The sequence below is a fragment of the Centruroides vittatus genome, unplaced genomic scaffold, assembly GCF_030686945.1.
Source record: "Centruroides vittatus isolate TY-2023 unplaced genomic scaffold, ASM3068694v2 contig_359, whole genome shotgun sequence".
NCBI classification, from domain to species: Eukaryota; Metazoa; Arthropoda; class Arachnida; order Scorpiones; family Buthidae; genus Centruroides; species Centruroides vittatus.
The window spans coordinates 837942-856303 of NW_027122182.1; the positions used below are offsets into that span (position 1 = coordinate 837942).

The window sequence follows — 18362 nt, forward strand, 5'->3', positions numbered from 1 at the left end:
GTAAACAACCGTCTGTATTCGCGAAAGAACCAACAATTCATGATTATTTTGAACCAGTAAATGAACCGGAATTCCAAACTGCAGTTAAATCTCCATACACATTGCAATCTATTTACGAGTTAATCCAGGATAATTTTTGTCGGTTAAATATTGAGATTCAATCGATTAAATCCGAGGTAAATATATTGAAAGAAGAATACAAGAGTTATAAAGAGGAATTGACGGAAATTAGACATAAGTTACAAGAATTGGAAAAAAAAATCGGAAAATAATGACCATCTCAAAGGTATGTTCGAATTTGAGTTTGACAAATTAGCAAATGAAAAGACTAAAAATTTAAAATGATTATAAAAAATTAAATCATAATATATGTTTATAAATTATATAAAAACGGGTCGATAGCCGAAGAGGTTAAGACATTGCTTATCGCTCTAGGAGACCCAGAATCATCGGTCGTCGTCTCTCACTACCCGAATCGTCTCTATTGGAGGGCCTTGCTAAACCTATTATGGGCTTGATTAAAGAGGCCACTTTTAATGCCTCAGAGGGAAAAAGAGTAAAAATGAGAAAAAAATTGTATAAAAATAAAATTTTTAAATTTCTCTTAAGAGATAATTCTCTGCCTGGTTTAATCACACGCTATAAGTCGTGTTTAATTTAGGACTTATGTCTAAATATATCATTTATATCATCAAATCCTCATAAATGGCATGAGAAATAATCACAGATGTCATAAGTCTATATTAATGATTTTTCAACATTAATCGAAGTATCTGAAAAATTATAAAAATCTTATATTAAAAAACGAATTAAATACAAAATTTTTATAAATTAATTTTTATTTAATTATAAGAAATATCTCATTATAAATTTCTAGAGTACCTTGATATCTAGGTACTCTATAAATTTCTATTTTATTATTATAACAATTAAAATTCAAACTCTTTAAAATACTATAAAATTATTATATTATTAAATTTTTCCTAAAAGTTACATTAAATAAATATATATATAGCATTAAAAATTATTATTTCTGGAAAGAAAATATCGAATTAATTTATATATATATTTTTAAATACTCGACGATCGAGATGGCGCTTCGTTCGCTGAAATTTGCAAATGGCGGATTTTGACGTTTGTGTGGGATAATGGTTAAAGTAGTTGATTTTAATGATTTTTTAAACTGTTAACTCGACTTTTTTCAACATAAATGAGATTTTTCGTAACGGTATCATAATGCCAATTGATTTAAACAAGTTGACAGAAGGATGGCTAGAATTAGAAAGCGATCCAGGTAAATAACCGTCAGCCAGTCGAAAACATCAAATTTTCCTCCTTGAATTTAAGTCGAAAAAATAGATAAAAAATAAATAATTAGAGATTTATACGTTAGATATAAATACATTATCATCTCTTAATATTATATCATTTACTTTTGAAACTTGACAATGAATTCAACATAATATTTCTTCATATAACTGAAAATATCTTTAATAAATGCCAATTTGATAACCATGTGAATTGTTTTAATGAATAAAATTACACCAAAATATTTTTTTTATTATTTGTATAATGATTATACTGAGCTATTTTATTTCACGTAGGTTTATTAACCTTTCATTTACTGATTAGATACAAGCAGCACATATTTATGATGCTTTATTGATGCTCTGAATGTAAAACTTTGGCAGTTTGTGTATATATTGTTTGAGGTCTTTCCGATACATAGTCATTTTTTCACACGTATACTCTTTCAAAGTATCGGTGGCTTGGGCAAATTTGAATTAGAGGGCCCCTTACGGTGTTGACTTCATTCTGGGAAAGTCCCCGATATACTCATTTGTTTTTAATGTGGCTTCCGGAGGAGTCGTGCACTGCACCACACTGGCAATCTACGGTCTGCGGATATGGTCCGAATTTAAATTTACATATTCTTACTGCAGTAATGAGTTTATAAAAGATTGATTTTTGCCTCTAGGATGATGCGCCACTGTCGTGTCTATTTTACCACTTAGTATCTGTTGTATTTAATTCTTATTCCAAGTTAATAAATTCTTTAACTAGAGTGTATAGCTGTGAGAATTGCTCTTTAAGAACATTCATATAATGTACAAATTAACTTAACTTTCTTCGAATCTTGCCACTTGTTGATAAAATAAATACATTAAATAGTTTAATATGTTTTAAATTATTTAACTTGATATTTAAAACAGCTGAAAGATGCTTATAATGATAATCGTATTCAGATACTAGCAAACAGTATAAAATAAAATGAATTTTTATAAAAAAACATAACGGGTACAAGCTGTACCCAGTCGGAAAACTTGAAAGATATTTAGCTCGATGAACCGAAGGCTAAAAGCTTGAAATAGTCAAACTATTGCAGATAATTTATTTTATTTAATAATCAGCTCATTAATAGGATTATCCAAACTTATGTTTATATTTTCATTTGAATTACTTCACATTTATAATAGAAGCACACAAAATTCTATATATATTTTAAATTATAAATATCCAAAACAACAAGTAATTATGCCTAGCTCCAAAGAAGAAAAGATATAGCACATCATATGAAAGCATTTATTAGAATAAATATATTTTTATTTATTAAGTATATTTCATTTTCAGAACATATTTGATTATTATTGTATTTTTTTTTATTATGGATAACACTGATATAAGCAAAAGTAATTTATATACAACATTAGAAATATATTAATAAATTATTTAAATCTTATAAATAAATAAAAGTGAAATTGTGTTTGTGTTTTTAGAAGCATTATTCTTCATCCTCCTTTCTCTGGTTATGGCCTATGTCTTTCCCTCTGATGCAAATGATGCATATTATCTTTAATATGAATAAATGCGCATTAAAATTAAAATAAAATAATAAATTTTTTGTTAACATTTTAATAACAAATTAATATATACAAAGAATATAATTACTATAAATATTAAATAGTAATAATTATTAATATGATGCACTTAAAATATGCAATTATGGAAAGAAATTATGAAAAAAATAATAAATATTTATTCTAAATTCATATATGGTAATTGTTATGGAATTTGATTTATTTTCTTGTTTACTTTTTTCAAAATAAGTTAGTTTATTTTAAAAAATGAAAGCTATTCAAGTGTGGTGATAATTTTATAATTAAATTTGGTATTATCATCCTACAATAGAGATTAGATGTATAGAGTCGCCATAATAAAACTTTCAAAATCGAGAATGTGAATTGCTAATAAATATGATATTTATTTATTTTAATATTTTCCTTACTTTACATTTACTTTTTATAATAAGCTCACAAAGAATGCTATAATTTGACAAATTTTATATCTACCTGTATAGGATTAAGCATAGTTGAATTTCACCTGCTAATTTATTTATTGTATTAGAATTTAATTGAAATATGGATTCTTGAAAAGATTAACATTTCTGTTTTGAGTGTTATTTTAGATTCACTATCATTATTTAAAAATATATATATATATAGCCATTTTCCATTTTCTATAGATGTTGAAAATATCAGTTTGTGTTGTTTAGTCTTCTGATTGCATATTAAACAAATTATGTAAGATACGTATACAGTAGAAACATTGATTTTCCAAAGCTCTGGATTATTCAAAATGGTTTTAAGAAAAACTAGAATGTAGTGTTATACATATCACAAAGTATAATACATAAAGTTCAAACCCTGCATGTAACCAAAAATTACTATCATCTTTCTATTGTAGCACAGTGAAAATAGATTATATAGGTAATGTTATATTGAATTTTGAGTAAATTAATTTACTTTCAAATACAATAATTGCATTACAGTATTTGTAGTTGTAGTATGAAACTTTAAATCATAGTTCTTGGTGCACCTGAAACAAAAACAAGTTTCTAGATTATCCAAGACCCCTGGTCTCATCAAGTTTGGGTAATCACATTTCCACTGTATCGAAGAAAAAATCCAATTGTAGATAGTAGTAGAATTGTATTACTTAGGAAGTTTTCTAAAATTTATTGTTTGGAGATATATTTGATCGATAGGGAATATGCCTGCCTTATCGCTACTTCAATTCAGTAAATTCAGAACTGCTGCTGACTGTTTATGCATCTGTAAATATTTGTTAGCAAAAAATAAATTTATATTAGTTTATGAAGATATGTTACCCTTCTGTTAACAAATAAATGCAGTTTATTGTGTATGTTTGAATAAATGGATTGCTAATTTGAATAATTTTACCAACAATTTTAATTACATTTTAAATTTTCTATTATATATTATATATTATATATATATAAACATCTCAATAAGCCAATGTATTATTAATCATCCAACCATCAGTCAAATTAATAGGGCAATATTACGCTAAAATTAAGAATTAGAAATTACATGATTAGAGATAGATGTTAGGCGCCATCTCTTATCAATGGCTCCTAACTTTTACCTCTAATTTGTAATCCTTAAATGTAGCATAATTCATAATTCAATTAATTTGGCTGATTGTTGGATGATTTTCTATTATTTACGTATCATCGTGAACAATTCAGATTATTCTTAAATAAGGTCTCTTTTATATTGTCTTTCTTTCTGAATACTTACATTTATTACATAAAATTATTATATAATATATGCTTAAAAATTGACTAATTTTATTTTGTATATAATTTTACTAATGATTCATTTTTTTAATCTTTAAGTTAGGAACTGGTTTGTGGAGTATGATTCTTTAATTTATATAATACATATAATTAAAGATAAATAATAATGTTTTTGCAAATTCACTTGATTAAATGTAAACTCTTAATAGTGCAGCCATGAAAATATTGACCCTGTAATCCATATATTTGAAGATAACAGAGGTTTTGACAAAGGTTAAACACACACCCTTATAACAAAAGCATGACTTACTTATACTTATATAACCGATTGTTACATTAATTTTCTCATATATTAATCTTGAACTGGATTATTGTAAAATACATAAAGAAATAGCCTATTCCAGTAACTATTTTAATTTATCTAATGTTTTTGGCTTCTATGTAACCATCCTCAGGTTTGAACACTTTTAAATAGAATTCTCTAGAGTTTAAATATAATATTCCAAACAACAATTATTTAAAATTATAAATTGAGAATACAAGTAAAAGTATACAACAATGATGAAACTGTACAGAATAAAATAAATAAATAAAACAAAATATTTGTTTTAGTCTTTGATATCATTTGTCCACTGAAGATACTTTCAACCTTCTGATAAGCAAGCGGCATACTTATGGTTTATACACGATTTTTAATACTGTGCTTATGTATGTATATTTTTTCTAGAGTTTTACCCGTGCTTGTTGATCCCCTATAGTTTTTAAAAGTTTAGCTTCATTAAAGTTTGGTGTATCGTCTGGAACAGCAGCCATTATGGCTAAGGCTGTTGAGGTTTTGCCCTTTATGTACTGTACATCATATTGATGCTCCTTAAGTCTTGTACAGAGATTTCTGTATTTGCTTGTTTTGTTTTGGATACATCAGGGGCTGTGTTAGGATCAATTGAGTCTTTGTCATTAAGTAACCAGCTGTAAATAGTTCTGTTGCACTTATAGCAATACCTCTGCTGCCTGATCTAATGGTTTTTCTATAGGTGTTATCTAATAATTTGTTATATGTCACTGGGCAGTTAAGGATAGAGGGTGTTTAGGTTTCTTGGGAGATATGGTACTATTATATGTATTCTTTAAAGAATTCTATTTAAAAGTGTTCAGTGATGATCCTTCTTACTCGTCTCATGATCTTTACAAATGTTCCGTTAGAAGGTCCGTCGGAAAGTCACACCTCCACACTCAATGATTAATTATATACAGTTTATTTACAAATATTTACAAAGATATACACTATGCAATAGCATTACGTACACTACAGTATCGAAGCTGTGATGCAGCACGTCGACTCAGCTGGCCTGGGAACACGAGTCACTCTCCTGGAGATGGCTTAACCTCGTGGCCGTCCGTCTCTACAACAACCTTTCTCCAGAGGACTTTCCAAGAGGAGAACACTCTCTCTATCCGCCTCAAAGGTCTGCCTGTTGTTAGAGACCGCCACGTACCAGGTCCCTCGCCCTTTCTCCTCCTTTTTTGCCACCCTTCCAATTTAAGGGATTCTGGCACTGCCTCCTGCGACCAATCACTTCCTTCCCCTTCTTAGAGCCTTCCAAGACGTCCACCCTATCTCCCGCCGACGTAGCTCACATTTGCGTCCGTGCTTTATTTATTTTTGTTCTCTCAAGCTGGCCGGCACGTGGCCAACGCATTGTCCCTGAAGTGGGGACGCTCCACCTTTGATCCTTCCGGCCGTTTATGGCCCCGGCTCCAGGTGGGAGCAATTATCTCAGTCGGGCGATTTCTTTGACTCAGGCCGCCAAAGGCGACCTTTACACCTCCCACCGACAAGGTTCAAACTGCGCTTCAACAAAAGCCTGTTTGACCTAAACAATACTACCGCGACACACAGCAATCTTTACCGTACAAATTTTTTCGTTACACTACACTTCCTCCTTTCTTATTACAAGGATCAAGTTACTACAAATAATAAACTATACTAACAATATACAGTATTTAATATTTTACAGAAAAAGATATTTTACACAGTCAATAACATCTTCGGCAAATTGTCCCGTCACATTGCATTCAGAATCGCCTGGTAGATACTGATTACACCTATCCGAAGGACTTAATACCGAAATTAAACTGCCTTGTCTGTACGATCTGGGGGTTCCGGATTGCTCCTGATTTCCCGTCTGGATAGTACGTCGATCTCATTACGATTTTTCCCTCTTCTGTGCGCGATTTTTGCCTTATTATCCCGCGCTACCAATGCCCTAGGGACCGATTGTTCCTTAAGAGGCGTGCGGTCAACTAGCCGAAGGGGAACGCTTGCCTGCCGACTATGACCCGCCTTACAATATTTTCTAGCATCGCTCTTTTTATTTGTCGTGGGGCTCGTCCTATTTTCCCCGCTTTCTTTCGCAACCGTAACCCTCGCGACTGGTTTCCGTCGCCTATTCGTTTTCGTCCGTTCGACTCTCCTCAAAACGCAATAATCGGCTGCCGAAAGTAATGCATCTGTACCGCAGCTAAGTTCGTCAGTTAATGCGCAAGTTATCAAGGCTGGAGCGTAATCATTTTTCTTTTTATTCGACCTCCCTTCTAGTCTTACAGGTATTGTCGCTAACACTGCTGATACCTGCTGCCCAAATGCGCTGATCAACTTAACCTTTCTCGCTGCCCGCGACACGTAAACAGGCACTACAGATTTCCTAATTACCGTCATATCTACCCCCGTGTCCACTATTGCAGAAAATTTATTACCTTTACAAGTGAGCAGGAGATTTTCGTTTCTACTAACGGGTACGTTTCCGCTGATCGTTTCCCTGTTCACCTTTACCCTAGCTACTAGCTGCTCGTCCGATTCTACTGTTTCGTCTATTTTAACCGCTCGCGTTGCTTTAGGCTTTGGTCCTTCCTCTTTAATATTTCTCCGAGGACAATCCCTTCTGAGATGACCCATTTGGTCACAGACATAGCATCTCATTCTTGATCCTCCATTGTTCGCGCTCATGCCTCCAGTTCTAGTGACTGTTCTATCCCTTTCGCGTTCAGGTATAAGTCTAACGTCACCCTTTTCCACAGCCTCCGCATGCTTATCTGCGTATCTGGCTAACTCTTCCGGTGGGAACCAGCCTTTACCTTCTTGCAACAAAACGTAACGCTTAGTGTCGGCATCTAACTTAGTCTTAAGGTGATCCGAGACCACTAATTTTGTTAGCTGCTCAAAAGAATCTACGCCTCTACTATTCAGATAATACCGATATAGATCCTCCATTCTAGCTGCAAATTGGGGCCACGTTTCTTTGCTTCCCTTTTCAGCGGAAGTGAACTCTTTGAGGTACTCAGCGGCAGACAGTCTCAGCTCGTCTAGTAGGAACTGTTTCAAAGTCTGGTAGTCCCTGATTTCGACTGCCGTAAGCCTATTTAACGCCGTTTTACATTTCTCCGATAGCACCGTTAAAACTAGCTGCCCCTGAAGTTCTTCCGGCACATCGTACGTTTGTAAAACTACCTCTACGGCCCGAAACCACGATGGTACTTCCGCCTCCTTGTCTGGCATTTTAGGTAAAGCCCATCTGATTTTTCTAGCTAGGCTATCCAAGTTATCTCCCAGCTCAGAGTTATTACTAGTCCTAGAATCACTTCGTAGACGATCTCTCTCTAACTCTATTTCGGCTAGTCTAATTTGCGTTTCCATTTCCCTTTCTTTCTTTGTTTCTAGAGTCTATTTCGGCTAGTCTGATCTGCAAGCGTAATTTCTCTAACTCGTCAGACTCGTGCCCCTCTATTTCATTCTGGTTGTCCGTAACCTCGACCTCGGAGTCCAAAATTTCCCTTTCCGGCTCCGTATCCATTTCCTGGGATTGACTAAGATCAGCCCGACCTCCCTGATCCTCAGAACATGGCATACCCCTTTTTGACCCTTGAGTCCTTCCGCGTCCCGGCATTCTGAATACAAATAATCAAGAACAACTTACCAATGTTGAGTTCTGTTCCGCCTTGATTTCCGGCTACTCTTCCTTCCGTAAGTATCCAAATCTCGAATGTGGGCTCAGTACTTTCCTGTCGTCTTGCGAGAATCTCCTGAAGATTTGCAAGAATATCCTGTCGACTGCGCCAGTGATGATCCTTCTTACTCGTCTCGTGATCTTTACAAATGTTCCGTTAGAAGGTCCGTCGGAAAGTCACACCTCCACACTCAATGATTAATTATATACAGTTTATTTACAAATATTTACAAAGATATACACTATGCAATAGCATTACGTACACTACAGTATCGAAGCTGTGATGCAGCACGTCGACTCAGCTGGCCTGGGAACACGAGTCACTCTCCTGGAGATGGCTTAACCTCGTGGCCGTCCGTCTCTACAACAACCTTTCTCCAGAGGACTTTCCAAGAGGAGAACACTCTCTCTATCCGCCTCAAAGGTCTGCCTGTTGTTAGAGACCGCCACGTACCAGGTCCCTCGCCCTTTCTCCTCGCTTTTTTGCCACCCTTCCAATTTAAGGGATTCTGGCACTGCCTCCTGCGACCAATCACTTCCTTCCCCTTCTTAGAGCCTTCCAAGACGTCCGCCCTATCTCCCGCCGACGTAGCTCACATTTGCGTCCGTGCTTTATTTATTTTTGTTCTCTCAAGCTGGCCGGCACGTGGCCAACGCATTGTCCCTTAAGTGGGGACGCTCCACCTTTGATCCTTCCGGCCGTTTATGGCCCCGGCTCCAGGTGGGAGCAATTATCTCAGTCGGGCGATTTCTTTGACTCAGGCCGCCAAAGGCGACCTTTACATGTTCGATCATGAGGATGGCATTATTACTCTTTACATAATGCCAAAAACTTAAAAGTTGTAAAAAATTGATTAAAAATTTATTAATTAAGAATGTCTTACAAGGGATTTTATACATAAATTTAAAAAGTGTTATATAATTTTGTATTAATTAATTGTTGCTTAGCAATTACTAAGTACATACTGTATATTAATCAGAAAATTTGAACTTTTGAGTTCAATATGAACATATGTATTTAGGTAGAAAGCACTTGTCGAGTTTTTAGTTTAGTTTGTGTATATCCACTCTATTAAAGCATTTTAATATTTTTTGATTTAAAACTGAAAAGTTTGTAGTTTTGTATGTTTATATTTTCTTTTATCACTTGTAAATAATACTACAGTATATAGATATTTTTGATAATTTAAAATCGTGTTGTCGTATTTATCATCATACTCATACATATATACTTACATACAGGAGGATACAAAAAATAGTATACAGTTGTGAATCGGCCCACCAGTGGCCGAGCAGTTTCATTCCCTGAACACCGGGAGTTCAGTTATGGGTTCGTGCCTCTCCAGGACAGGTTGGCCATGTGGAGTTTTCGGGTTTTTTCCCCATCCGTAACGCCTGAGTAGGGGCCAGTTAAAAAGACCACCTGGAAGACATTCCCCTAGGCAGATTGCCCAAGTGATGCGTTGCCATGACTTAACAAAACGAACAAACAGTTGTGAATCTGAGAAATATAGATGTTTAGTATTCGTTATTATAATTTTTATGTTTTGTTTTTGTATTCTTTATTCCTGATTTAATTTATGCATAAATACAAATGTTTTTTCCTGCACATTTTTTCCATAACAACAACTGTATTCATATATTTGCATCCCTCTGTATTATATTCCTCAAATGTACAATTTGTCTAATAGGCCTATAATATTCATTTAATCTTAGTTGAAGTATCAAAGAAGAGAATATTGAACAGCAGATTATAGCAGAAAAATAATCCAAATGTAATTAACTTACTTTATATAGAGATATTCTGAAATAAATTGTATGCATAATTCATTTTTCAAGTATTAATTAGAAAAAGATATAATGAGTTTAAATTCAAATATTTTCCGAACCAATTTTGTTCATTTTTCTGTAAATGTTCCAGCTAAAAACAATTGGACATTATAAATTATTTTCATAAAAACATTTAAGTTATAAAATTAATATATATATTACATATTTTAACATAAGTATGTATATCAAATATAGTATAAAACTTTTAAATATATGTATATATTTGTCTATAATCCTTTTTCTTTTCTTAATGGATTAGTGACTGATCCAGAAGTACTCAAAGGGGAGCTAACTCAAAAATTTTAAATATTTTGATTAATTATAAGTATCTTTGATTAACATGTGTATGACAGTTGTATTGCAGATGACCCAAATAAACCATATTTGTCATCATAAATGTTTTTAAAACATTTTGAAGTTTGAACAAATAAATTTTAATTTCTTTTATGTCAATGGAGAAGACTCAAGTTCTTGTAACCCCCCCATGGTTTTACTCTCTAATAAAGTAAAATAATATGTAAAGAATCTATATTTTCCCTAACAAAAGTATCAAAAACTCATCAAGAGACTAAATTACCATATTATCTAATAGCATTAATAGCACGAGAAGTATGGTTATATAAATCAGGCTGAAAAGTTGTTATTGGGATAACATTTGGAATAGAGTTTAATCATTAATTAACCTGTTTGCTGATGGCTGACACAATTTTGTGTTGTGTTACATGTGTTACCCAGCAAATATTTAAAATTAGTATTTATTTATGATATTTTCTGTGAGTGATTTGGCAAAAGTTAAGTAAAAATAAAATAACTGTTATAAAATATTAACTAAAAAATAATCTATATTTATTGTGACATTGCCACAATGCCAGGCTGCAATTTTTAATCATATTTTTAATTTATTTCATTTAAAATATATGCTCTTCACCTCAAATTAGTAGTGTCTTGCCCCTGTACATCATACTGTACCTGTTAGAAATTGAATTATATCAGTCATCTAACTCCTTTCAGGGAAAAATTTTTTGAATTGAAATAACATTACTTCCGGTTTGTACCATTAGTTTGTATATAGTTAATCAGGGCCTCCTGCCCCTAAACTTTCCATATTTAGTCTTGAATTTCATCTACCTAACTCCATTCTTGAGATTAAAGAAAGTTAGGAATTGTTTTTTCAGAATTAAGTTGTCCGAACATTCAGTAATATCACTACTTTCCTATCATTTACAACTTTCTTTTTAATCTTTATGTACGTTTCTTCCAGCAATGTCACTGATATTATTATATTATCTTCTCCAATGTATATTCTTTCATCACACTTTCTCAACGTATCTCCTTATATTCATTCCTATTGCATACAGCATTGGTCATTTTATCATCTTTTAATATCATCACAGTATTTTTTTATTCCTGTTTTTATATTAAAGTCAGTTGAATAACAATGTTATCAATATTTTGGTATGCTGCTGATCAGTATAATTATTAAGTGTTTTGTCATAATTTATTTAATTAGAATATACTAAAAGCAAGATATTATCATTAGATAAATGTGCCCACCAGTGGTCGAGTGCATAAAACCAACTGGTAATTGTTCCTGGTTTCACATCTTGCCAATGGGCTGGCAGGTTTTCATCACATTTTTAAACATATAAAACCAATCAATAGATAAATTCTGCATTAGAAGGCAGAGAAAGGAGCCATATCTGTTCAAAATCCGGCAATATAAAATACCAAAGAATATATTTGCAATAAATGATTAAAAAATGTTTTGTATACATATATTAAAAGTGTTTAGTCAATTACTAGCATTAAAATCAGCATATTTATGTAGAAATTATGCTTTCCTGTCAAACTTTACCACGACATCTTAATATAAACATGCGACTGTTGGATTTTTTGAACTATAATTCTGTGATTTTATAAATTACTTATGTCTATAACTTGAAATAGAAATTATGGAAAGGTAATGTAGTCACCTCATATTAATATAAATAAGTAAAATCATCTATTTATACCAGTGGTTCCCAACCAATGTTCCGTAAGCATCTCCCAAGTGTTCCGCAGATTTAGTTGCAAATCGGAAAGTGTACAATCGTATTCGAGCCACCGAATATCAAAAAATTAAAATCATAAAATTTTCATAAACTTAAATGTATATGTACGACTCGTACTTATGGAGTGTACTACTGTTTCGAATAAGATAAAGGCAATGATAAAAACTGAATGAAATATGTAAAAAACATCAAACACAAGCTTCCCATTAAAGTTATTTAGGTACATTTTTTCCTGTATTAGAATTGGCGTTAATAATATGAGTAGAGATTCTGAATTATAACTGCTCAATTCTAATAAAATAACTGATGACAAGCTTATGTATTTCATATTAACTTAAGTAAGTGTTCCTCTAAAGAAAATTGCTCACAAAAGTGTTCCGCTAAAGAAGATTGCTCACAAAAGTGTTCCGCATCATAGAAAAGGTTGGGAACCACTGATTTATACATTTCAAATTATAATAATAATTCATTTACAAAATCATAAACTTATAAATCTGGTTACACTCGGCTTATACTTAGATATATTTTAGACTATGGTATTTTATTGTAAAAAAGACCAGAAACAATGATTAAATTAGTTTTGCTACTTTTTAAGGTGTTTTAAGTGTCTGAATGATATATATTCATTTTAACTCTTTACTCTCACTACTTTCCCTCTTTCTCTTCTCACTATTGCTATTCTCTTTGTATCATCTCTATTGTTTTTTAATTATTTTCTTTGAAATTGCATAATGTTCAGTTGCATTTATATTTAATTTTGGTTAATGTTACCTATCGTAGCGAACATGGCGGCTCGTCTCTGAAACAGTGGGACGCACGTTCTAACCTAACCTAACCTATTCTAATAATTTGGTTGGCAATAATTATGGTAATTTATTAGAATACGTTAGGTTAGGTTGGAACGTGCGTGCCCACTGTTTCAGAGACGAGCCGCCATGTTCGCTACTATAGGTAACATTAACCTTAATTTTCGTCATCCTTAATCTTTTTTATATTTAATTGATAAATTAATAATATTTCTTATTTATTAATAAATAATAATTAATTATTAATAATATGTAATTTAAGTATTACAACTTTATGTAATGTTTATAGTTATTTATATATTTTTAAAATATTTTAAAATGCAATGTTAAAAGAATAAACGATACTTTTCGATTAATGTTATATTTGTATAATACCAAATTAAAAATTAAAATTCTATATTTAATTTAAATAAAGAAATTAACTGAACCAAAGACTGTTCAAAAGCGTTACTAAGTAAAAGGTTCTCAATTTTGTATGAAGTTATTTATTAAAAATGGAACACAGCTTATCATTATCTTCGAAAATTGATGTATTACTATTAATTTAAAAAGATAATTAATTATTTTAATGTATAGTCACTCAGTTATGATCGTATCAATTAAAAATTATTTTACTACAATCTAATTATTAGCCTGATTAATTAATTAATCTAAATAAATTGTAGTTAAGTAATTTAATTACATAATTACTTGCTATGTTAGGAATAATCTTATTAAAATTTTCTGAGTATTTCTTTAAAAAAAAAAATAATAATAATAATAAAATAAAATTATATAACATATATTTTTTAACTTTCCATCTTAATTGATTATAATCTTCTAATTTTTAATTCCATAAAACTTAATAAGATTAAACAGTATATATTTGTTTAATTAAACATCGTCTATATTTTACACAAACAAAATTTATTCAATTTCCAATCAACGTCTGGATTTTGAAGAATATATAAATGAAAGAAACAGCATTTAAATTGTTTATTTTATTAATGTTATTTAATTTTTATCATTAAATTGTATTTTATCCTTTTTTCTTTCATATTTTTGTGTCATTATCTAAAATATTTCAAATATAATTAAATTTATAAATGTCTATTGTCCGTAAATTTATTTATTTTTTTGTTAAATTAAAAGAATAAACAAAGATTGTCCCAAAAGAATTGAAAGTTTATTTATTAAAACCATGTAAATAATTTAAATGTCATTAGACAGTCTTTTTCAAATGCAGAGTTACAATGAATCTTTATTTTTCAAATGTTTTCTGTTTTAAAAGGGTTTAAAAGGGTTCTTTTACAACCATAATGATGCAATATGGATTCAAGTCTTGTTGGCTGCAATTCGAAAAAATTGTAACTTATAAATTTCCACTGTTGTCTGTCCGTCTGCCTTTCCTTAATCTCAAGAACAGCGTTGCATAGTTGAAAGATGAGACCAGATATGGAAAGTTCTTATATAGTTAATCAGGAAGGTGATCCTGATTAGCTATATAATAACTTTCGATCTAAACCAGAAGTCGTGTTATTTCAATTCATAAGTTTTCTCCCAAAAGGCGTTAGATAGATGACTGGCATGACTGTAATGTTAAAGGAAAAGTATGATGTACAGGGGCAAGTCACTAGTAATTTGAGGTGGAGAGCGTATATTTTAAATTAAATGAATCGTAAATATGATTAAACATTGCAGTCTGGCATTGTGACGATGTCACAATAAATAATTGTTTGTTTTTTACATTTTTTTATTATTAGGAGAAGACAGATAGCTAGACAAATCTCTGCATATGTTATATTTGTTTTCTTGTATTCTTTTCTAGAGAGACCAGAGAGTGCAATCAATACATGACAATTCCTTAAATGAGGAGATTTTGATTAAGATCCTGTCTGTTATAGACTAAGTATGGTATTTGTGATATATAGATTCATTCTCCAGTCCTTCCAGAAAAGAATACCAATACGCTGTCTAGATTTGTCAGTGCAAATAATACACAGAGCTGGGATAAGGTTTAGCTTTTAAAACAACTAATCAGCTGCAGATTTGCCAGATTAGCAGAATTTCAGTAAGGACATTTTTCTCATTTCCAACATCTGGAAATAGGTATTGAACTCTAAAGTACTGGTATAAAAATTAATTTATGTATATCCTCAAATAATTATCAAATTATTTAATAACCATTAGATACAGACCCTCTCTCGAGAGACGGTGCCTTAACGTGGCGAGAGAGTTTGCGTACGTCTGGGAAACTGAAAGCTATGCCGCCGGGAGCTATACACTCCCAGAAGGGTCACCCATGGCGGAAAGATTTCAGTGGAGACGTCAGACGAAACCCGTTTCAAAAGGTCCACACACGACCTTTTCAACTAAATTGTGATCCAAGAAAGCAACGGGAAACTACTTGGATTATTCTTCCCTTGAAAACTTCATGATAGCAAGCAAAATAAACCACGGCCCTGAGTCTCAGCGTCCCTTAAATGGGACAGGGGTGCTAAGAATTCTCTAAAAATAGCTACATGGAATGTCAGAAGCCTACTACAAACAGGAAAACTAGCCAACGTTTTACAAGAAATGGAGCGCATCAACATCAACATACTCGGTCTAAGTGAAACCAAATGGCCTGGAACAAAGAAGTTCACATCAAACGACCACCACGTCTTCTGTTCCGGAGGAGAAGAGAACACCAAGCAGACATACGGTGTCGCTTTCGCTGTCCACAAACAACTGGCCAACAAAGTCACCAGTTTCACCCCAGTATCGGAACGAATCGCATTAATACAGTTAGCAGGCAATAAGATCAACCTGAACTTGCTCCAGGTCTATGCACCAACAGCGGACAAAGACGATCAAGAAATTGAATTGTTCTATGACCAGCTAAGCAACACTTTAAAGCCGTTAAAGAAGCACGACATTACAGTCATCCTTGGTGACTTTAATGCCAAAGTCGGCCAAGGAAAGCTACAAAACATAGTTGGAGAACATGGCTTGGGGACACGGAATGAACGGGGCAACAGACTCATCCAGTTTTGCCAAGAAGCAAAATTTAGCATTGCCAACACTTGGTTCAAACTACCACCTCGACGACTATACACCTGGACCTCGCCACAAGACTCTGACAACAATATCGTCAGGAACCAAATTGACTACATCTTAATCAACACCAGATATGAATCAAGTGTCCTCAAGGCAAAAACATACCCTGGAGCTGATATATCATCAGGCCAAAACCCAGTAACAGCAACACTACGCCTTAAACTACGATCAGCAAAACGCACAAGCACAACAAAAAGAATCGATCTGGAAAAGCTGAAGAACAACACCATCAGGCAACGATTACAGCTTCATCTCAACACTACAATCCAATCGATTGAAGCAGCAACAACAGACGTGCAAGCATTCAGGCATTCACTTAAACAGTGCATCAATGAAACAGCAGAAACCCTGCTAGGACATCAGGCACCGAAAAAGAAACAACGGTGGATGACCCAGCACATTCTAGATCTAATGGATGAGCAGAGAACATTCAAAAGCAACAACAACCAGGAAAAATACAAAGAAATACAACAAAAGATCAAACAAGAAATCCGAAAGGCAAAGGAAAAATGGATGGAAGAGCAGTGTGCAGAAATCGAAGACCTAATCAAGAAAAATGGTAACTTTAACTTGCACAAGAAGCTCAAAGAAGCTGGAAGCATCTACAAACTGGCTCCTATCCAAGCTTATATATGGACAACAATCAACCTATATTAAGCAAACAAGCCAAACTCGACACCTGGAAGAACTATATATGCAATCTGTTCGGCACCAACGGAAAACCAGCAGAAATGCAACAACGAGTACAGGAAGACAATCTCCACATACTAACGTCTGAAGTGGAACATGCCATCCGAAGAGCAAAGCCAGGCAAGGCCTGTGGACCTGACCAGATTCACGTGGAACTGCTGAAGCAACTAGACTACAACATCCAGCAACTAACGAAATGGTTCAATCAAATCTACAACAACAATATTATACCATCCGACTGGCTTTAATCAATCTTTGTGGCCCTACCAAGAAAGGCTACCAGCCGAAAATGCGAAGACTACAGGCTGATCAGTCTAATGAGTCAGGTGCTAAAAGTCTTCCTCAAGGTGATTCAGCAAAGAATACGATGCAAATGCGAAAACGCACTAAGAAACACACAGTTTGGCTTCTGCAGGGGACTAGGCACCAGAGAGGCAATTTTCTGCTTACAAATATTGCTACAGAGGTGCTATGAACACCAAAAAGAAGTATACATATGTTTTATTGACTATGAGAAAGCCTTCGACTCAGTAGACCACGACTTCCTAATTGACCAACTGAGAAAACTTGGGCTCGAAAACAATGATATCAACTTTATCACAACTCTCTACTGGAATCAAACAGCCCAGCTCCGCTATGACAACGACCTGACAGACCCAATACCAATACAAAAAGGCGTCCGGCAAGGCTGCCCATTATCTCCCATTCTTTTCAACATCTATTCGGAAATGATTTTTGACCAAACACTGGCCGACAAGAACAGCGGCATAAAAGTTAACAGACAATACATCAATAACTTAAGATATGCCGACGACACAGCACTAATAGCGGATTCCGAACAAGATTTACAGACCATCTTGAATGAAGTGGACACAGAAAGCCAAGCATGGGGGCTACAAATCAACAAAAAGAAAACAAAGGTGATGAAGGTCAGCAGGACTCCAAGTGAAATCACAATCAAATTAAAAAACGAAAAGTTGGAGCAAGTACACCGCTTCAAGTACCTCGGAGTACTCATTGATGACCAGCTGAATTACGAGGCTGAAATCAAGAGCAGAATCGAACAAGCCAGGCACACATTCACCAAATAGAAAACACTCCTTACCGACAGAAGCTTGAACATCATGCTCAAATTATGCACATTGAAATGCTACATCTGGCCAATCCTGCTCTATGGTGTAGAAACATGGACTCTAACATCAGCCACTACAAAAAAGCTACAGGCCTTTGAAATGTGGCTCTACCGAAGAATGCTGAAAATCCCTTGGACGGCCAAAATAACCAACGCACAGATCCTGCAGAA

General features: G+C 33.4%; 1 protein-coding gene across 2 annotated transcripts in view; it reads left to right on the forward strand.

Moving 5' to 3' along the window:
- The first annotated feature begins 1098 nt into the window (after positions 1-1098).
- Positions 1099-18362, forward strand: part of caly (ubiquitin carboxyl-terminal hydrolase calypso) — a 59104-nt gene continuing 41840 nt past the window's right edge. For both annotated transcript variants that reach the window (XM_067269868.1, XM_067269869.1), the window contains exon 1: positions 1099-1294. In XM_067269868.1, the coding sequence (XP_067125969.1) occupies positions 1237-1294 (58 nt within the window). In that variant the 5' untranslated portion in view covers positions 1099-1236. The remainder of the gene's footprint in view (positions 1295-18362) is intronic.